The sequence below is a fragment of the Hippocampus guttulatus genome, chromosome 4 (genome assembly GCF_054856545.1).
Source record: "Hippocampus guttulatus isolate MCC_2025c chromosome 4, RoL_Hgut_1.0, whole genome shotgun sequence".
NCBI lineage: Eukaryota > Metazoa > Chordata > Actinopteri > Syngnathiformes > Syngnathidae > Hippocampus > Hippocampus guttulatus.
This window is the reverse complement of record NC_141264.1, coordinates 13885201-13907146: the sequence shown is the minus strand read 5'-3', so window position 1 is coordinate 13907146 and position 21946 is coordinate 13885201. Positions and strand designations below refer to the sequence as shown.

General features: G+C 42.4%; 1 protein-coding gene across 5 annotated transcripts in view; it reads right to left on the bottom strand.

The window, feature by feature from the left end:
• Window positions 1-22: 22 nt before the first annotated feature.
• Window positions 23-21946, bottom strand: part of LOC147206030 (serine/threonine-protein kinase WNK1-like) — a 37914-nt gene continuing 15990 nt past the window's right edge. For 2 of the 5 annotated variants that reach the window (XM_086110030.1, XM_086110032.1), the window contains exons 3-29: window positions 20922-21094; window positions 20538-20758; window positions 18873-19030; window positions 17569-17657; window positions 17249-17468; window positions 17060-17161; window positions 16587-16959; window positions 15746-15903; window positions 15399-15482; window positions 14966-15001; window positions 14290-14439; window positions 13988-14086; window positions 13147-13220; window positions 12919-13081; window positions 12715-12831; window positions 11931-12044; window positions 11595-11643; window positions 11367-11510; window positions 9091-10025; window positions 7751-7825; window positions 7528-7650; window positions 7096-7432; window positions 6562-6727; window positions 6289-6482; window positions 5414-5569; window positions 4697-4929; window positions 23-4024 (exon numbers count right to left, since the gene is read on the bottom strand). In XM_086110030.1, coding sequence (XP_085966156.1) covers window positions 3641-4024; window positions 4697-4929; window positions 5414-5569; window positions 6289-6482; window positions 6562-6727; window positions 7096-7432; window positions 7528-7650; window positions 7751-7825; window positions 9091-10025; window positions 11367-11510; window positions 11595-11643; window positions 11931-12044; window positions 12715-12831; window positions 12919-13081; window positions 13147-13220; window positions 13988-14086; window positions 14290-14439; window positions 14966-15001; window positions 15399-15482; window positions 15746-15903; window positions 16587-16959; window positions 17060-17161; window positions 17249-17468; window positions 17569-17657; window positions 18873-19030; window positions 20538-20758; window positions 20922-21094 — 5127 coding nt within the window. In that variant the 3' untranslated portion in view covers window positions 23-3640. The remainder of the gene's footprint in view (window positions 4025-4696; window positions 4930-5413; window positions 5570-6288; window positions 6483-6561; window positions 6728-7095; window positions 7433-7527; window positions 7651-7750; window positions 7826-9090; window positions 10026-11366; window positions 11511-11594; window positions 11644-11930; window positions 12045-12714; window positions 12832-12918; window positions 13082-13146; window positions 13221-13987; window positions 14087-14289; window positions 14440-14965; window positions 15002-15398; window positions 15483-15745; window positions 15904-16586; window positions 16960-17059; window positions 17162-17248; window positions 17469-17568; window positions 17658-18872; window positions 19031-20537; window positions 20759-20921; window positions 21095-21946) is intronic. The other 3 variants (XM_086110034.1, XM_086110033.1, XM_086110035.1) reach the window with 3 other exon arrangements.

Sequence of the window (21946 nt, the reverse complement as noted above, 5' to 3'; positions counted from 1 at the left end):
ACCAATTCAAGAAGCTGGGCAATGTACTTCATATTTTTTTAATTTGTTTTTACATTTTGTACAATGTGGAAAAACATACACAAAAACCAGACACCAAATCACAGGAAATCAATACGGAAAGAAGAGTCGAGCAGAAATGTGTCAGTGGCCTCACGTCTTGTTTTTCGAGGTCTTTCACGGATCTTTTTAAGTTTGTGCTGTACAGTGGATATCAGATTGAACACCGGTGAAGCTGGCATGCAGAGAACACAATGAGTTATATACGCCGCTATTCAACTTGTGCGTGTGACATTGGTGGGTGTGAATTGGGGGGGGGGGGGGTTGATGACACGAAAAGGCAAACAAACCGAATAGTATTCCCATATCAAAAAACAATGTCAGTAAAGTTAGTAACTCTCATCGGCATGCAAATGACTCCATGAACCCTCCATCCCTATAAAACTTTGCATATTCTGCATTGCAGGAACTTACTTTTTTCTCTAGAGAAGTTTTAACTAGTTGTCCAAACTATGAGCCGGCCGCTGGAGTGCATCTGTGAAATGGTTTAATGAGAAATCCATAAAAATCAGGGAGAGAAAAAAAAGATAGCCAAAAGCACAAGAATGAGCAGAGTAGAAGCAACGAATAACCAGAACATTTCCAACCTCTACATTGCAGTGCGTTCACATTGCGTACAGGGGCCTCGATAGTACATGTGGGGAAAGCAGTTTGACATATATTCCATATCCTTGACATCAAATTTAAGATCCATGCACTAGTACGCTAAACAGTAAATCAATTCGGAACAATGGTAGGACAGTCTTCATAACGTTTGCCTTTCACCACTGTATGGCATTTCTGCATTGCTAAGTAGGAACACTTTGGCATACAAGTAAATTGATGAGACGCGACGAGTGAAGCAAACCTAATAATGACTATTTTGGTGCACAGATGGCTACTAGTGTGTGATGCATGCCAACTACTTGAGCCAATAAGCATGACTAATGCAGCACAGTAGATTACTAGTTAGGTTCAATTGTGTATTAGGATACAAAGTGGGACGAGTATTTGAAATAACATGACTCATAAGCGAGAGTCCTTCTGTTGGTCTACTAGTTGGCCGAATTGTCCCAAAGGTGAGGATGAAGAAGATACTAGTTCTGTATACAAATATCAAATAAAATGTTCATTCACAAATACACTTTTTTGGCTTGAGTAGGACAACTACGTTACTAGAGGAGAAAAAAATATGCGCTCGTTGATAACTGCTAATAGTGCGAGTTGTGACAAAATTCTACTCGTTGACATGGAGTGTCACTAGTAGAATGCAGATAAACTAATGTGGTCCCCCCCAAAGTAACATGTACCGGTACTTGAACTCCTCGAGGTTTTCCTCCTAGAGTGCAGGAAGTAGTGGAAAAAAAAGTCACTAGTAAGACACTGTCATTCTACGAGTGCACCGAATTGTCCAAATAGTGAAGACAGAGAATGTACTAGTACACGGATCCCGAGAAGGGTATCAAATCAATGTTCAGAAGGCTTTTCACAAAGCAGTTTAAGTGTTCATTTGACCTCCAGTGGTACTGGTGGCACACAGATGTCAGTCAACTAGTAAGACAGTAGTAATCCATTAGAAACACCTAGTTACTCCACTACAAATCAGGACTGAGTGGAATGGTAAATGGACCTTCAGTTTGAGAACAAAGACATGGAATACATGTTCCAACCGCTTGTCATAGAACTTGTTAAGTGAGGGTGCAAGGCACTAAAAGTATTCCTCACATTTCCCGAGGTTAGAGTGTGAGTGCGTTTTCTAGTCTCGGTGCATTGTGTGTATTTAAACAAAATAAAATAAAAATAGATAGCCGCATATTAAACTTGAGTATGTACAATTAACAGGAAAAGCAAGAAAGTAAGAAGGAAGCGGTTGGTTGGGCAGGGAAGTCCTACCGGGAGATAGAATAGCTTAATATACAGCAGGATGAAAGAGTACATTGAGATAATAACAAACCCTGCAATTGCACTTTTAATATTCCTTTAACTACATGTTGTTTAACAACCTTTAATAGTAATTACAGTGAGACAACATCAAAATCTGATGGCTGAATACAGGTCCATAAAGAACATTTCTGTTTATTAAATAGATGAGTACAAAAAAAAAGACCACAGAAAAGGAGGGAACCCCACTAATGAAGCGGCTAATTATTTTGTAGACTGTCTGAAAACAAACAAAATGCTAAATTATTTGACTTGAGTGAGAGTTTTGTGTCTTTGTGTGTCACCAACGTGGGATTCGTTCAATTCAAGTGTAAACCAACAAATACAAAAACAACAACAAAAAAAAAGAAAACAACACTCCCGAGCCATATTGTGATTTACAGCAGCATCGCCTCCACTTTGCGGCGCTCAACACCAGGATGCCTTTTTATGTTTGTTTTAAATTCCAAGTCAATGTTTGTTTAAAAAAAAAAAAAAAAAAAACCCACGCAAAATCACAAATGACACCAGACATAAATATGTTGAATATTTATGTACAAAATGTCTTCAGGGAATAAGGCCACAGTTACAAAAGGGGGCAGTTGCTTCTCTCCTTAATTATTGCATTGACTTCACCTTGTACATATCGCAAACCATCGTCACACTCCTGCTCAACTTGCAGACTCTTTCGACTTGCTCTCGCACACTCCCTCTCTCTGACACAACTTAACCTCGCTTCCCACAAGCAGGTCAATATTTACTCTGTGTTCACCATCCTACTTTTGGCTTGGAATGACAACAACATACAGTACACTAATGACAAAAACTGAGGCATGTTGGGCCTGCAGGTGTAATTTCGGGGGTGAACCTAAAATGCACTAGAACCAACTTTGTCTAAAGTTCTGAACGCTTTAGTCATTTTTGTACGACTTGCTGGTCTCTTACGAGTCTTTCCAAGGCTGTCCGTCCCCTTCAATGTCCTTCTGTGACTCCTCAGAGACCGGAAGCAACACAGAAAGGCATATAGAGACACCTTTGTATGCCTTTCCTTCAGTCTCCATTTCAACGTGCTAATGACACTCTTAATCTTTGATTCATTAATTGACCAAGACATTTCAGCTTGTATGCCTTTGTGTATCTCTTCCAATGTTTTGGACTATGTGAAGCCTTGCAATGGCGAGAGAAGGGGCCAGCCAACTTAAAGCATCATCAGCACAATGCAGCAGAGACTGGAGGAGTCAAAGAAACGCATAGAAAATAAAGTGAAGAGTGGCATCTGAAGGGTACAACTAAGATATGAGACTGGAACAACCACAGAAAGCTAAGAAACGGTCAAATTAAGATTAGCTGTAAAGGTCCGAATGTATTGTAAATTCATCCTGAAATTTTCCCAAAAGGTCAACTATCCTGAATTTTTGTGCATGGTGCACATCCGCCCTCGACAACAAGAAAATAAAGACATCTTTGGCTGACCAATCAGCTCATCACAGCTCAATTTCACAGCAAACAGGCGGGCCGAGTGTATGCTGTGTGGATGTATGTGTATTGCACGCTCCCTCTGACGGGGTCCGGCAGACTTCAATCTGCCTTAGAGGACGACATGTAATCATTGTTAAAAAAAAACAAAACAAAAAAAAAGTAAAGCACAGAGAGCTCGTGAGCGTGTGCTTCAAACTGGACTGGGCTACGTAGGCCTTAAATTGGATCCTCCCTGGCTGACTGATTTCTGGGTGGCAGGCGTGGTGGTCCCCATGTGGTAGCCTTGGTGCATGGACACCGGAGCGGTCATGGGCGGCTGGTACTGGGCGGGAGTGAGCATGCCGACCTGGCAGTTGCCCGTGGGTCCTGCCCACTGAGAAGCGCTGTATGAGGCCGAAGCGTACCCGAAACCCGGGCCGACCGGGCCCAGGGAGCCTTTCCGGGCGCCCAGGGGGACGGCGGGATTGGCAGGGTTGGGGTGGTGGGTCGTGGTGGGGGTACCGGTGGTGGTGCTGGCAGGCGTGGGGAGGGTCGGGCAGAGGTAGCCGGGAGCAGAGAACTTCCGTCCCATGTTGGCAGGAGGGATTCCCTGGAATTGAGAACCAGGAAAAGATCATTACATAGAATCGCTGCATATATTCAGTTTTTTGTTTCGTTTTGGAGGAACCTATCCTCTATTATACATGACATTCTCTGTTTTTGTGTACAGGCCAGAACAAATGTATTCCATTGGTGTTAACTGGTGGAATTTTGGGGTTGTTGTAAGGTTTAAGTCATTGTGTGTGATGTCATGTCAGTTTGTGCTAAACGTGTTATTTCGGCTAGTATGCTAGCTAAAGGTATAGATGAGCCTCACGCAGTTACTCAATGCAGTTTATGTAACATAGGCTCATGATTGTGTACACTCCAGACGCATGGTGTTGGCGCTTTATGGTCCGCTTAGGTTTAGTATTTGGTGCTATACTGCAGCAGATTGACAAGGTCTTGGTTCATAATTTTTTGTCATTGTGTTAAACAAAATTGTACATATCAAAACTAGGAGAGGTACCTGGACTCAGTATTGATGAGTATTCAAAGAGGGAATACTCGCACTGGTATTGATCTGGTGGAAAAAAGTGTTCTCTAAAATGTCTAAAAAATAGTTTTTGTGACTATTTTGGTGGTGTGCTGTGAGACTTCTGTAATGTAAAATATGTGCCGTGGCTCAATATAGGTTGGCAAAACCGGCTCCAAAAATATGAAGTTGCATTGCATCACATACGTCATGTCCCTGAGCTGCCTGTGTTCCGGTTTTAGGACCCTTCTTGCCCTGCGAGAGACTAATGTCTTTGGCCCAGTTATCCACCAGCTGGTGCAGGTCATCCGTGAAGGTCCCTTTGCACTTCTGCGTGTGAGCAGCGGTGGCAAGGGAAGCCGGCCCGCTCGCGTGGGTCAGGGAAAGCGAGTGGTTCTGGTACGGACCTGAGCCATTTGTGGAGTCGGTCGCACTTGCTCCTTGGAACACAAGAGACAAACAAAAGGTTCAGGATGGTAGTGACACGCAGTGGTAGGAGGTAACAAATTACAAACACTGTTACTGTAAATTCATTTTTCAGGTCGGTTTCAGTATTTCTTTTCCAGATACAGTGCAGTGAAATAGTATTTGCCCCCTTCCTGATATCTGTTTTCTTTGCATATTCATCACAAACACAGAAATCAGGACTTTTTTTCTTTGAAGTACAAGCATGATGTAAGTAAATTGAAGAGGGAAATTCTTGTGTGCAAAGAATGTTTTTGCCATGTCAAGTTATCAAAATGGTCATTTGTATATAATTGGCGGTAAAAATTCATTTTCACTTTTATACTTAAGCACAATTCAGTCTGTATTTTAATAAGTTGATGAAGTACTTCTAGTAGAGAGTGTGAGTACTTTTGCCACCTATACGGTCAAGGGTCACAGCTCAGTGTGAGAACCGGTTGAGAATTTTCACACACATACCTGTGGAGCAACAACTGAGACTGGGTAAGGATGGAGAGGATCTGAGTTCTTGTAAAGATGTTCCCACTCCTGTTTGGGAAGCCTCGGCAGCCAAAGGTGTACTTTGTTTTGGGGTAGACTCCGAGCCGTGAGTACTGTGAGCTGAAGTTGAAGATTCTGAACATATTAGACAAATGAGACTGAATCAAAATGAAACGAGTACCGATTAACGTGAAATCAAACAGTGCTGTGTTTTGATTCCGAAGGGCATCTTTCTAAATTACAACTGTGCGGGGGGTGAACAGTTGTCGATTTTCCATGGTGCACATGAATGCAGCAGTGCACCCACACCACCGTAATGAAGTCACCCACTCTCATAGAATTTCACACACGCTAAATATACATTTCTGGCTTTGGAAGGGAGTAAGATTTGCCCACCGCCAAGCCAAACAAATGCAGTTGACGAAGTACTGTATATTGCGGCAAAGGTGATGCCTTGCATTTCCGAGCATGCTTTGGTTGAGTGTGGTGGGTGGACTTCTCGGTGTGATCGCCAAGTGGTGTGAATAGCGACGTCTCCTGGTCCCTGCAATCGGTGCGGGGTTGAGAAGGGCACCTCCCTCTGATGTTCGTTCATAGCATGCCACCATGCATTAAAATTTACGAGGGGAATTATTTTGGCCAAAAAATAGGAACAACAGAAATTGAGCCAACTTTACAAAATTGAATTGTTTCCTCCTCAATACCCCAAAATAGGCCAGAGGTTTTTTTTTTTTTACGCACACACATTTTGGAATTTGATCGTACCTGTCACAATCATGTGATTCCGTTTTAATGAGTCCAGACTTTTTGGACACCCTGTATATTAGCTCAACTGTCCAGTGGTGTGTTCTTACCAGAGAATATGGGGCTTGGTTGTCCGCTGCTTCGGGGAGATTTGTGGCTTTTGCTCTTGAGCCTGCGTCGACCCCCAGCTATGGCCACAGCGGGAGAAAGGATGGATGGAGGAGCCGTTTTTCCCAGTCGGGTGAAGAGTGCTTCGATTTCCTCTTTCTGCCGGGTCTGCAGGGCCTGAACCTCCAGCATGTGTCTGGAAATGCAGCACAGAGGCATTCAGAAGGCCCATGCAACATGCTAAAATACTATAAGCCAGTGAGGATGTCAAGTACCTTTCTCTGAGACGACTAACTTCTTTCTGCAATGCTTCGTCCTCTGTTCCCGAGTCGTCGTCGTTGTCGCTGCTGTACGGGGAATGTGCTTTATGAGGGTCTAAAGAGGAGGGCCCATTTTGGACACCCGAACTGTGTGATGGGCTGGAACCTGCTGTTGATGTCACTGAAGAGAAATGACAAATTTAAATTTCTGATTGCGGTTAGGTTGGAAACACTGCGCCACGTTACGTGGTTTTTTTGGGGGTGAATCACTCAACGTCATGCTTTGTGCGCATGTGTATCACATAACAGACGCGTTACTTTATTAGAAATCGCATTTGTTTTTGCAATGATAAGGAGTACATAAAAGAAAGGGGTGGGGAGACTCATGATTGTCTGTGGAGATCTGTGTGGGGTCTCTTACATGTTAAATCAGTATGTGTGTACCCCGCTTTAATTTCACCATCTCAATCATTGTGAAAAATCTGATCCACAGAGGACAAGGCAAAGTGAAATAACTCCTGAGCAATGGCTGATGAACCCACAACACACCTGTGACTGAAAAGCGTCCCACTTTGGAAGGAGCAGGTTGTCCCGATGAAGCGTTGGTGCTTGTGGAAACCTGGAAGCGCCCTATTGCTATGGTAGGGGGTTGGCTGGCAGAACCAGCAGAGAGAGAGGAGTCTCCATTGTTGTGGTCCGTTTCACACACTGCGGCGGACAAAGTGGATGAGCGGTGGAGGGTGTTTTCAGGGCTTGAAGGGGAGGAGGAAGAAGATGAGGAGGAGGAGGAGGAAGTATAGTTGGAGGAGGATGTGAGGGAGGAAGAGGAGACGGCACTGGCTGGATCTGGAACCCCACTGGACGCACCATCGGGAGCAACGGACACCTGGGCGGAGAGAAGGCGGAATTTTCATTAACTATTCTTGGGTTTGATCCTCTCAGCCTGTATGAAGCACATTAGCCTTGTAACACTGAACTTACTTGGAAACGACCGAGAGTGAAACCGGCTGCTGGAGGCTGGACTACATTGCCCCCCTGAACAGTCTCTGGGCTCAGAGCTCTCCTCAGCTGGGCATCCAAATTACCCAAAGGCAACTGCTGGGACTGTTAGGTCAAACAAGTAAGATGTGATTTACTCTCTCGGGTATATAATAGGATCAAAATCCAAGGGAGATAGCAATACCAAACGGATAGAAAATCTTACCTGATTTGGTCCAGGGAATGGGGGTAAAGTGTCCAAGGGCAGAGTAGCAGCTTGGTCAAACCCAGTAGGTAAAGTCTACCAAGATACAGAACAAATGAGAAGTAATGTACTACGGTATAATGCATTGGTGTGCAACTCAAGGGCCAGGGGCCTGCTATGGCCACCTCCATCATTTCGTGTGGCCCTAGGAAAGCAAATCAACCATGTCAAAGTCCATGCTTCCTAAAATCTGTACAAAATTTCAAACTGTCATGCGTAATAATTATGTTGAAATACAGCAAGGATTTTCTTGTTATGGTATTACACTGACCTGAGTAACAGCTGAACAGGCTATTATTATCATCATACTATACCGTATATGTATAATGGATTGATATAGATATCCATGAATGTGTTGTGTAGTGGACAAGTAATATCAGGAGTTGATTAAACAATTCTATGAAGTATACGCACAAATATTGAGAAAACGACAACATCTGTGTATGGAGGTTTGACATTACTTGGAACGACAATCCGTTCCACTCCCCCCAAATCAACAGTTTTTGGTTATGCATTTGCAGTGAAATCGCACTGTACTGGATAAAAACACACGAGAATTTACAGAAATAAACTTAATTCACAAAATGTCTAATTACATACTTTGTTATTTATTAGGGATGCACAAAGAACAAAAGCGGTGCGTCTGGAAGGTGAAAATTCACCGACACTGCAATGGTATCGTATCACCAGTGCAAATCATGCTCTTCAAAATGGATGACTAACTCCTCAGTCATCAACAGAGCTTGCATCCCTGCATTTGTTGTTGGATGTGTGCCTTTTAAGGGGCATGACTTAGTGACTGTTGTTGGGCATCGGAGTTTGGCCACCAAGTCGGTGTGGGAGCATCTGGAAGTGAGTCGTGGCCTACTGTTCTCATTTTGTATTTGACTGTCCCATTCACTAAATGGCTGAAAGTGTGTCTGCAACTATGGCTCTCCTTGCCCAAAAGCAAGGGTGTTACTGTACTTTAACTGCAAACTGCTTTTTCCCGTTACTCAGGCGGTTTATCTGAAGATCACTTGTAATTCAGATTGGCTCAGCTCACAAAATGGAGGGGGAAAAAAATAAAAGTGACAGCTTGTAAAAACTCCTAAGTTGGTGCACCACGAAGTCAAGTTACCCCGGAATGTAACAACACATACTGAACAGAAATTGATAGTTTCTCCAAATGAAGATAGGACTTCTTTAGTTTCAGCTGCTACTACACTAATATTTACTTTCTATATTGTGACACAATTCTAGAATATGTATACTACACAACACAATGATAAAATTCATTGAGTAATTGATTATTCACCAACCTGTGCCCTTGGCTTGGTTGGGGGCGTTTGGGCATGTCCTGCAGGAGTTAACCCTTGTCCTGGGGTAGTTGTAGACAGTGAAGTGACGGCCGGTACCCCGGACGTGAGAGGGAGGTTTGAGGGAGGCACCAGAGCGGCACCAGGAGGAGGGGATGATGTTCCGGTGGGAGGGGAAGAGGTCCCGGTGTTCTGACTGGGATCAACTGATGTGCTTGAGGAACTTGCACTCTGGTCTTTAAAAAGGGATCGCAGCTTCTTGTCAAGGGCTTGGATGTCATCTCTACCCGCCGCTTTGGTCTGAACCTCAGCGCCCTCAGACTCTAACGGCTGGTGTTGGTTTTGACTGGGCAATGGCTGAGATGCATGTGCGGCTGAATTCATGGGTTGGGAAGACATAGTAGCATTGTTAAAAGGTTGCGGCTCAGAAGCAGGGACAGGGGCTGTATTAGCACTCAGCTGGGGCACAGGGGCCGCCGGGACGGAGGTCTGCACGACCGGTGCAGAAATGGAGGAAGAGGAGGTGGGAACACTGACGGTGGGTGCCATCTGTGAGGCGGCTGTATCATGGGAAGTGTGGGCCGGTGGAAGGGAATCAGTCGTGACAGGAGCTGGAGTCTGAGACTGAGATGATACAGCTGGAGGAGAAACTCTTCCGCTTGGGGGATGTGTCTGAGGTGTTGCGGTGGATACGAGCCCAGTATGACGGAAACTCGAACTAGTGGTAGAAGGTACCGCTTCGGGAGGAGCCAGAGCACTCTGAGTGTTTGGGACCAATCCAGCATCACTAGCTGGGACCGCGCTGGCTTCCTGATCAGCACTCGGAGGATCAATCATGCTGCTGCCTCTCTCTATGTGATCTTGCCTCATTTTGCTGAAAGCCTGCTGCAGAATCCCAGAGGGTGCAGACAGAGAAAGGCCTAATGTCATCATGGGCCCTGGAAAAAGAATCACTGTTGTTTAAATATGGGATCGCATTACATGCATTTGCATATGGACACACGGTGGCAAACGTTGCTTCTACCTCCAGGTGTGTGATATGCATTTAGTTTTTTGTGAATTATTTGCTTGATTGAATTCTTCATTTAAAAAAATGTGAGACTGGTGCAACGTAAAGAAAACAGGCAAGATTGAAATGAAATAAAAATACATTTAAATTAAACCTATTCCTACACATCTCTATTTCTTTATAATGATTAAATTATACAGTATTAAAATCAATATAGTACTATACCAATATAATTATAAATAATATAAACATCCTTATTTCTCTAAACGCTAAGAAATGACTGGAATACAAGGCTCGATGTAAACCTGAATAGTGATTCTTTGTGTTTAATCCCTATAGGACATTTGCAAACAGATTTTATCTGGAGAAAATCACATTTCCCCCAATTTTCTGACATGTTACAGACCAACATAGTAACTAAATCATAATTTGTTTGTGCATTTTCTGCAATGGCTATTTGAAACAATGTTTCTGAATAATAAAGGGATAGGAATGTAACATTTTTTTAAAAAATTGGATAAATCAATCAATTGAAAATAATAAATTAAACGATTTATCGATTAAGAAAAATTGGTAGCTGTCGCTCTAAAATTGAACATTTTACACCAAATCCACGTGCTCAGTATCGACCGATCACACTCGTGAATGATCGGTACTGGCAGCTTAAAACCCCGATTGGAACATCAAATCAATTTTCATGATTAATTCAAATGCAAAGAAGCCATTACAGCCCAGTTACATAAATAATTGAGCAAATAAATACACAGCATTTAAAAAAATAGCACTCTATTGTATAAAAACAAAATACAGTAAAGGGCGATGTAAATAAATTAACTGATTTTATAAAGTGCAATTATTGTACGCGGTATTTCTTTCTTCGATCTGTACCTAGTAAGAGGCACAGCCAAGTAAGAGTGAATATGTGATCTAAGACTTGACTTAAAGTGTAATTATTGTATGCAGTATTTCTGTCTTGGATCTGTGCCTTAAAGAGGCACTGCCTAGTGAGAATGAATATGTCCTGTGGCCGACAGGATCCCCATTTGAGTGTTCTCATTTTGTAAGTCTATATTTGACTCTCCTATTCAATAAATGGCAAAACACACATCAGCATTACAGTGGCTTTACCTCACAAGAGTGGAAGTGCATCTGAAAATTGCTTCCAATTCAAATTTTGTCTCACAACACAGAGACCAAGCAACAGTTCATAATTTGGAAAAACTCCTAAATTGTGGCACTCGTGAGTCTAGATAACACTGTGTACTCATACCTAGGCCAGGCTCATCGCCAACAGAGGTATTAGCTGAGGCCGCACCAAAAAACTGTTCTCTCAAACGGGATTCTGGTACTGGGCTTACAATGAACCTTCGTCCTGCTGAATGCACCACCTGGGCTGTAGTGCTGGGGGAGATTCCTGTGGGAATGTGCACAAGTAAAGTCAGATGTCAATTAGGAAATAAAGTACAGTGATATGGGAGCGACGAAGGTCTGTGTGTACCAGGCAGCATGGGAACTGAAAGCTCTGGTTGCTGTTGAAGCTCACTCATCTGTGGATAGACCAACAGTTAAATGAGCCGGTTTGATGAACTTCAATGACCACTTTGGCTAGATTCAAACTGCTAGGTTTAAGTGAAAGCATTTAGAAGTTTTTGCTATCAAGTGGCATCATTGCCATTAGAGTCACGACAGCACAAAGGTGTGGGGAGGGCATGATTTTGAATTATCTTCAGATCAGAATCAGGCATCTCGCAAATGTGAATAAAAATCAGATGCATATGAAATATCTGCCAATGAATTCCCCCTCCTGTTCCCTTTTATAAAACCATAGCATTACCTGAGGAAAGGCTTCTTTCATGCCTGCTCCTTTCTCATCAGCCATTTCAATTACTTCACGGACCTGCTCGATGAAGGATTCTCGCTCACTTTCCAGGATGAACTCACTCTCAACCTGAAGCAGCAAACAAGCATAAAATTCATCAGTTATTGTATCAGAGGTAGACAACTAGGACAAAAAAATAAATTGCATTTGCAGTATAACCGCATTATGATAAAACGCAATTTGGGTATTGCAAAGGCTGCTCAGTGAATAGTCATTGGGAGTGGAGTAGAGGGATTCAGAGCAAGCGGAGACACCAACACTGTAATTAAAGCCTGCCACGCAAGGTGTGTGTCATTTTTGGTCAGCGCTTTGTGTGTGTGTATATATATGACTACTTCATTGGTTACAGTACGAGTCAAGTTTTGACAACATACACTCATAAATTCCACCTCCAACTTTTGGAGAAGTGTGGCTTATATTTTGTACATTAAACCTGATTGCTTCAATGTTATCAAAAGGCATACCAAATTGGCTAAAAAATAAAAACAAAAAAATGAATGGCTACTTTTAATACATAGAAGTCAGACATTAGTATGTGTCATAGAACCAAAAGTACGTGAAAAAAGTGTGATTCATATAACGGATTAATCGCTTGTTTGTCAAAAATACAGGAGAAAACCTAGGGGGGGGGGGGGGCAAGAGCATATTAAATTGCAATTGTAATGATGAGGGGCAAAGAAAAAATGATTTTTCTTCCCAAAATGGTTGAGCAATATACACAAGTTTGATGACTAATCACCATTATCTGTGCAATCTCCTCCGGATTATCACCATCCAAGTCAAATCTGAAGGTCACCATCTTCCTGTTGTGCGTTTCGAGCTGACACTCTGCCACTCTGTCACCTGCATTTGAAATCTGCAGGAAAAAAAAATTGCATTCAATTAGTATCACTGCAGGGAGTGACACAACAAACACATCTGGCAAAAGATTTGAGATGCCTACACTCAGAACATTCAGTTTGGCCTTGGCACCCTTGTCATGCCGAGAGCGGCTGCGGACGGACCGCCTCTGGTACCGCTTGAGTGAACGGCCCTCGTGGCGACCTCCTGATGTTGAAGTGCCCTCGTTGCCATCACTTAGACCTGAAGCTGCGTCTGACAAACAGCTGAAAAGGGGACATCATAAGAAGAGAAATGTACAAGATTCTGAAAATATAAATCTCCTGCTCACCTTTCCACAGATGGCAGCACGAGAGTGGTAGGCCCTGCTGACTGTTCAGCTGGTGTTGACTCACTGGCAGCGGCCTGAAACAAAACACCAGATTTTAAACCGATTTGCCCATTAACTCGGATGTTTTGTCATGGCATTTATGTTGCAGTCATTGTGAGTAATCGACAAAGTTATATTTCTAATCTCCACCAAAATTAGTCAGCACTTAGTAGTCAGCAATTTAATAATGTTAATAGACAATACAGTTTGCAGCAGAGTGTTGCTTTGATATAAATCCACAGTCGCTGAAGTCAATGTTGGCGTCGACTGTTATCTGCAATCAATACAGAGCATACTAAGAAATAGGCCCAATCAATTACATCAGCCGATTATGGCCTTTCAAACGGCGGCCAAAATAATTGGGCAAATGGCCGATGTTTGCGAATTGTTTTTACCTTTATCCAGTCTAACCATTTACAGCAGTTGTACACATGTAGCACTGTTTTCATTATTTATTGCATATAAACGTATCCTTAAATATATTGAATGAAATTTGTTGATTAAAAGAAGCAACTAGATTTTTGTCAGAAATGCCTCGGTGTTGTCAAAGTTTAATGAGGTGTCTACGTTTAATATATATATTTTTTTAAACAAAGTCTCCACAGCATTGGTCGATTATCAAAACATTTGTTGATGGATAAACGATTAGTTGTCAATTATTTCATAAATTATTTCATTAATCATTTTTAAAAAAATTCTACCTTCAACAAACAATGAAAATAAAGGAAGAAGTTGGAGCTGAAATGTTTACACCTATACCACAAATGTCCAACCACACACATCGATACGAAGCACCGAGTACCTGCAGCGTAGAGAGGCAAGACGCCTGATAGAGGAAGAATAGATGCTCTGCATTGGGAGGTGGAGACAGGATAAAAGAATTTGGACTACTGGCCCAAGACTAAGAGTCATGCAGGAAGTGAGTAGAGCAAAGATGACAAACAAGAAGAGTAAAAAAAAAAAAAAAAAAAAAAAAAAACAGGAACGCCATGGTGAGAATCACAGAGAAGCACATACACAAACAATGGAGTGTGAGAAATGTATGCAACAGGATTGCGGGTGGAGTAAATGAATGAATGAATGCAAAAATATGTATGCTCTGACCTGTAATGGTTGCGTTCCGGCCTGTGCCTGTGGTAGAGAGGAGCTTTGATGGACTGTGGAGTTCTCTGGTGGCTGTTGTTGTTGCTGCTGCGGTGGTGGTGGAGGGGATGACTGGGAGGATGATGCCATGATTACCTGCTGGGTGGGAGTCTGCAAGCACCAAAGATTATGGACGAATTAGGAAAATAATTTACACGATACTCCCTAAAACCTTGATTCCTTTTAAATTTAAGCTTCCTATCCAGAAAGCACATTTTATCTACCTAACCGTTTTTTGGTTTTTCAACACAGTACTCAAATTCAGAATAGTTTAGAGCTGCAACTATTAATTCATCGAAAACTAATTGATTATCAAATTAATCTGTAATCATGGTTGATCATCAATTAATCGTTTGAGACCTAGTTTAATTCAAAATTATCAAAATCTTCTGAATTTCAGTATCTCAATAATATATATTATCCCATTTCTCTAGTCCTCCATGTAAGCAGACTTATGTTTATGTTATTATCTTTGTGTTATATCAAAATAGAACATTTGCAAATATTTGCTTTCACTTTGGAAACAAAAATAGTCACGTTTGCCCTTTTTGTGATCTGTAAGTGATTTTAAGGATAAGAGGGGAAAAAACGTACCCCACAACAAAACAGAGGAAGGAAAATGGGACATTTTATGTACCTTAGGGGGAAGTGATGATTGGTAGTATACTCCATACTATAAGAAACAAAACATAAGACAGGGTAAGAGTAGGAAAGTTGAAAATTAGAGAAAATTAAAATTAAAAGAGGACTTGGGGATTTGGAACCTGTTCCATGACTGCCGCCCAAGCCAGCACAGTGGCTTGAATCGTTAATGTAACATCATACAAAAAGCACGTGTAGCAAACGCAGACCCAACAATAGTTATTTGGCCCTTTTTAGAAAGCAAAAGTTTGACAACTTTCCATTGGTGCGATGCAGCGCTGGTATAATGACCGGTGAGTGTATAGACTTACACAAGTGTTACTTGCAGCCCATACAATGCTTTTCTTCAAAACAGGTTATTTCACGGTGCTTCTCAGTTAGGTGTTAAATGGCCCAGAAAAAAAATGACTATATAAGCCTGTGAATACCTGCTGTGGTGTCACTGAGACAGACTGACTGCTGGGAAGAGTGGGGACAAGTTCGGCCTGGACACTTGGCATCTGGGTTTGAACCTTTCACACAAAATAGAGCAAACGTCAGCATGACTTAAAAGTAAAAATAAACTGACTATGAGCTATGTTCACTCAGAAGAATGGGGTAAGGATGCAGATTTATGCCACTGCATGGTGCAGTTGGTTGAACAGGTGTGGACAACAGATTTAGAAGCAACACAAGTGCACAGGGAAGGAAAACTGGACAGGAATACATAAATAGATAGGCATTGGTGCTTCTGATTCACCATCATTGGAACTGAGCCCATTGGAAAATGACTCACCCCTGACACATGCTGCGGCTGCATTTGGTCATTTTGTGTCTGAGGGCATTGCACTTGGGGCTGAAGCTGTTGACTAGGAGGGGCGCAGTAGGACATTCCCGGCTGAGCAGGCTGAGCTTCAGCAGCCAGGACAGATGCCCTGTCGCCCGTATGTGCAACTGTCAGAGGTGGGATTGGATTGCGGGGGGGCAAGGGTGATGGGAAAGAACATGTTAATTCCTGATTGTGCAATATGTATAAAATAGAGCTTGGCGAAAATCATTGGTCCACTAGCAAAGTTATATTCATCACAAAACTGAGTAAAAACAACACCACCAAAAAATATATATAAATCGGAACATTTATTGTACAGATTTCTAGCCAGACTTCTGTTCAAATTAAACTGTGCCACCTAAGAACCTATTCTAGTGTTTTGCAAGACATGTATTTTCAAGGTCAGCATGCCTTCTCCTGCTCTATCTTCTTGATGCACCAAATTAGAAAAAGATCAGCTACTTGTCAAAAGTGTAGCTAATTCGCCACCATAAAAGCGAGGATTTAGTGACTTTGTTAAATGTCTCCACACCCAATTTAACCACACAAGCTCACCAGCTGCAGCTCTGATCTGATGGGGTGCAGCTTAGCTCAACGTCTAGCATTCCCCAAATATTTCCTGAGCAGGGCGGATGTGTGACTGTTCAATGTAGATGCATGTGTGCGCTTGAAGCCATTATCACACAAAGGGAGACAAATGAAATCATCAGCGAGTACTATTGTGACATGTCGGTCAGTCCAAATCTATGCAACAGGGCACATTTACACCGTCAACCCTACTGTAACATTCTCATGTTTTGATACACACCTCCGCCGCTGGGTTGATGCGGGTCAGCCTCAGGCTCATCTGATTCCGGCTGACTGGGAGCCAAACTCTGACTCTGAATTGGGACTTGCCCAGCCGACTGGGGCACATAAGAGACACCTTGTGTCACGCCAGTCAGCTGGGTGGGTTGAGAAGTATTAAAGGTAGCACTGGCGAGGCTCTGCTGGGACCCTGGCTGAGCTGGCATGGGTGTGCTGTGTTGGTTGGCTTGTGGAGGAGGAACATAGGTGGCTGGCCGCGGCACCGACTGAGAGAGAGGCACCTCTTTGCTGGGTGGGTGGCTTGGTTGCTGGGCTGTTTGTATCGGACCCTGCTGTTCTTCTTCAATTCTTCTGTTCTCTTGATCTTCTCTGACCTTTAAAAGCAAACGGCACTAAAAGTATTACAATCCCGCAATGAGCTGTGAAGCATGTGTGAAAAGAATATCCAAATAATATTGATGTTTATGAACACACCTGCTGTCGTTGTGCTCTCTTGCGACTTATCAGAGACACTCTGTCCTTAATGGCCTTTGCAATAGTCTTGTGGTCACCTTCGCATACATACCCGGACTCAACCTGAAGCAGACACAGAGCGTCAACCAGAGTAAAGATAATTTGAGTTATAAAAGTTAAAGGGTGAAGTCTGAAAACAGTCAATTTCACCATTTCCTGAGCCACGTCATCCGGGACATCCTTGTTTAAGTCGAAGGAAAATTCGATTGCTTCATTGTCTTTGTACTTTCCCTTTAGCTTCTTGATGTCCTCAATTCTCAGCCATAACTTAATCGCTTCCATCTCGCCATCATCCTCTTCAGCCAGCTCCACACGCACACCTGTGTCCTCCTGGAAGAAGGCATGATTGAGGAGGTCCTTGATCGAGTACCTAAATATGACAAAAGAAGTGATGTAAGTAAGAAGCTGATGTGGATCGTGTTTCAGTGAGACATTCTCCATTCGTCGTGTGCTCCTCTTAAATGTGACACCTCTCATCTTTGTTCTGGCGAATACATCCCTCGATGATCTCCTTCACCTCAGGAATGGCCACTTTGTCGAAGCTGCCTGGCTTAACCCCCTACAGGAAACACAGAACACTGAATGAAAATGTCTTTCCCCTAAATTAGATTTTTGAGGCCTCACCACATTAACTTTTCTTTGAACTCCTTTGTACCAACATAACTATCTTGGCCAACGAGGTAATGTTTGAACAGCAAATGTTTGGCTGTCTGTTCCTCTGTTGCCTGAGTTAAAAGGATAAAGCGCTATTTTTAAATGAATACCTGAATACACTGTTGCTATTTTTATAGCAGATTCATTTTTTTCCTCTGTTATTTTGTGGTTGAAAATAGTCTGTGCCTGATGCTAACAACCTCTCAGCAGTGAGGAGTGTCATTATTGAGCAAAAGTTAAAGCAAAACTGATACATATACCATGGCAGCAGAATGTGCTCAGCCTTTATAAAAATTAAGCTCAAGTCGAAAACAGTGACAAGAGAATGGGAGGAACAAAGAGGCGTTTCCTCAGGGAAGATAGATGCGACACTAGAACACACAACACCTCCTAAATGTGGGCGCAGGAACACAATAAGACTTTGTTTTACAAGTGGCTAAGCTGTGTTTAGTTGCCCGAAGCCTTTTAATTTTAACTCTCTTTAGTGGATCAGGGCAGCTTAAAGCTCAGCACTAGGCAATGTTTTATTGAACTAAGGGTTCTTCTTTTATAATACCATGAACGATAAAACAAGGGCCAGTCATATTCCATAGGTGTGAATTTAGACGATAGAGTTTAGCCTCCTCGTGTCTGGGACTGTTGCCAAGGCACAAGTATGATTCACATGGCTGATGTATGATAACATGACATCTTAAATTCCTCAGCTGTTACTACTTTTCATAAATGACCAATTGGAAGATTAGTCACTCAATACATGACAAAACAATGCGTGTTAAGCCTCTTATCAGCTATCGATGCCAGAATTCTGCATGCTTACCCAACACACATCAAAATTACGAAAGAAGAAAACACAAAGGTGTTGGTCCTGGGTTCTTCTAGAATATTTATACATTTGTAAGTCACTCAAATTCTCGGACTTTGATACAATTTCTGCCGTCTAACAGTTCACTTCGGCAGATCGATGAAACACTAAAGTTTAAGTTTCTAGTATATAAAAACAGTTCTCAAAATAAAAAAGGAGCCAAGCTGAGTTAGGTGAAAAGACAGTTATTCCAAAATCAGATATTTGCCGTCTTGGCAGAGCAAATGGGAGACACGGAGACCTAAAATTAAGACTCACGCTGGTCACTCTGCGGTAGATCTGTGCAGCATTCTGGCACTCTGAGTAAGGGTACTCTGAAGTGGCCATCTCCAGCATGCACATTCCAAAGGCATACACATCCACTGACTCGTCGTACTTCTCCTCATACATCTCAGGCGCCATGAACTCAGGGGTACCTTAAATCAAAACAACTATTCAGAACTCTCTTCCTTACTGACAGCTTCTCAACCCAATGCCCCCTCTCTGCTCCTCTAACCCATTAAGGGTTGAGGAAGAGGAGGATGAGAAGAGTGACCAGCCCGATGACATCTCCTGGAGAAGACCCTGCGAGGTGGAAGGTGGAAGAGAGAGAAGAGAGAAAAAGAGGGGAAGGAAGGCAAACAAAGAGAAAAACAAAAAAGGGGGGGAAAGCTGAACTCAGTTAAATTGCAGAGTAGAGGGCACATGTTTGTCTGTGTAGGACCTTCAATTTTGGAATTGAAAAATTGAGGTAGCTGATGAGCAGAGCGCCACATTTTGAGCCAAAGTGGCAATTCAATGCCATCTTTGAATAAAGCACTAAATCCAATTTAGTCAAAGCCCTGTCAATGATCATGTCCGAGAAACACAACTAGCTATGGAATTAACTTCTGTCAAGGAGCTTACCTTCAAACCACACACACTTCGCATTTTATAAAAACACACTTACCTTTTAGAAGTCTGACTTACCAGCTCTGCTCGATTGCACATTAAACATGTCAATTTATGGTCAAGGCTAACCATAGCTAGTTACTATTCCCAGGATTTCATCTCTGAACATCAGCTCCTAGTTTAGTAACAGTTCACCCTCAATCTTAGGTCATACACAGAAAAACTCATTTGTTTAATTGAATGCATTTTTGGGGGGGTTCAAATTGTGTTCCAGCACACTGTCAAGACTTACCAGGCCCATAACAGTTCATACTTTTCTTCATTGACCAGAAGTACCCTATTTATTCCAAACAGCAGAATGGGGCACAGCTGTAGCTAGAGCCTACATTTTAAGCAAAAGGCTAATAAGAGAGAAAGTGGGGGAGAACTCCCTGGAACACGAATGACAGAGAAAAATAATCGGCAGACCTGAAATATTTTTTACAAGAAAGTAAAAGACAAACACTAGTTGGAAACCTGTTGAAGCAAACCAACAGAATTGTTAAACATGGTGTGTCTGATTGGCAAACAGACCACATATTTTCAAACCACAGAACAAGACCGGTCAGTTTGAGACAAACAACGGCCATACCTTTAGCCATGGCCAGGTTAGCCTGCAAGAAGGCATAACAACTATTATAGTAATATTATTGTTTAACAGCAGGAGAAAATTAGGCGCTACTTACATCCAGTAGGTGCCTGCAAAAAAAACTACTTTTGATAAACATCAAAGTATTCTGTATTCGCTGACCAATACTTGGAATGAAGAAAGAGTAAATTCCCTGTGGTGATCTACCTAAGATTACCACAGTATGTGGCCTCTATTTGAGCTGTGGTTTGAGGGACAGCTGAAACGCTGTGGTCTGTTTTTGAACCACATCGTCAACAAGTCAGGTCAAAAGACTTCCCCCATTAGACACCATTTTCAGTTTCACGACATTTTCTGACCCCAGAAACAGAACTGCCCCACAGAAAGAAGCACGAGTAGTGAGAAATGATGTTGGGGGTCATTACCTATGACACTCTTGGCAAAGGATGCACGCTTCAGTGTGGCCAGTCCAAGGTCCCCTATCTTGACAGATCCCGTTGGGCCCGTGATGAAAATGTTGTCGCACTTCAGGTCACGGTGGATGATGGGAGGTGCGCGGGTATGAAGGAAATGGAGCCCCTTGAGGATTTGGCGACACCAGCTCCTCAGCACTTTTATCTTCATCACCTTGAACCTCTTCAGGTAACTGAAAGAGAAATGATCTTAACTTGAAATATTTTCACAGTGTGCCAAATAATAGCGTCGTGGATGAGAGGGGGGGAAAAAAAAGATTCGCCAGACATTATGTAACAGTATCAGTCTGTAATCATGTATTTTATTAACTGAAATGTATTTTAATAGGTACATACGTTTTGAGTGTTCCAGAGGTCATGAGTTCAGTAACCAGAACAATGCACTTCTTGCCCTTGGAGGGTCCCTCCCAGGAGTCGTAAAAGCGGACAATGTTGGGATGTTGGAGGCCCTTTAGCATGCCCGCTTCCTCCTTAAAGCGCTGCCGCTCAGTCTTTGATAGTTTTCGATCCTGTGAGAGTCACAAGGAAAACGCTTACGAGAAGACTAAATACAATCAGACAATTCAATCATCAGGACAATTGCACCAACGCGCATTTGGATGGAATAGTGATTATGTTGTTCCATTATCAATATTTCACCCAAGCGTATATGCACATTTGTCTATAAATACATTAACATAAAAAAATACTGAAAATGTGAACACACTTTTAGTACTAAATTGTGGCGATATAGCGTTAAAATTATTTTTCACCATTTCGGGGTGGGGGGTGGGGGGGGGGGGGGGGGTTGGAGTAGTCAAACCAGCACCCAGAGCTATTTTGGCACTGGCTGTGAGCCCGCCCCCTTCCCCCACTATACAGTGTACCCCCTGCATATTTGTGATTCCGCATTTGCGGATTCTTTCCCCCAATTTTTCCCCCCTGATCCTTTCATAATAATTTTTTGGGAATAAATATTTTCCAAACTGTCATAACAATATTGTTGATTTTTTTTATGCCGCTGATATAGCCATATTAAAGAAAAAGGTTTTCAAGTACATAATGTCAAAGAGCAATTAACCTTCGATTCTCAAGAATATTGGACATTGGCATTGAAATGTAGTAGGAAAAAAAGACTCACTCCAATCACAAAATTTGCACTGCAACAAATATTAACACAAGACATACAACCGCATAGCTGTGGTGGTAGAGTAAAATGAGAATTCAGAATGTTCTCTTTCAAACATCATGAAGCAGCATTTAACTGTTATACTGGTGGAATAAACTGACAACAGTCAGCTCCAAGTGTAAATGCTTTTCAATCCAGGTTGAAAAACAATGCGACCCCTGCTCAGAGTCGAGCCGCTTCTCCTACACGTGCT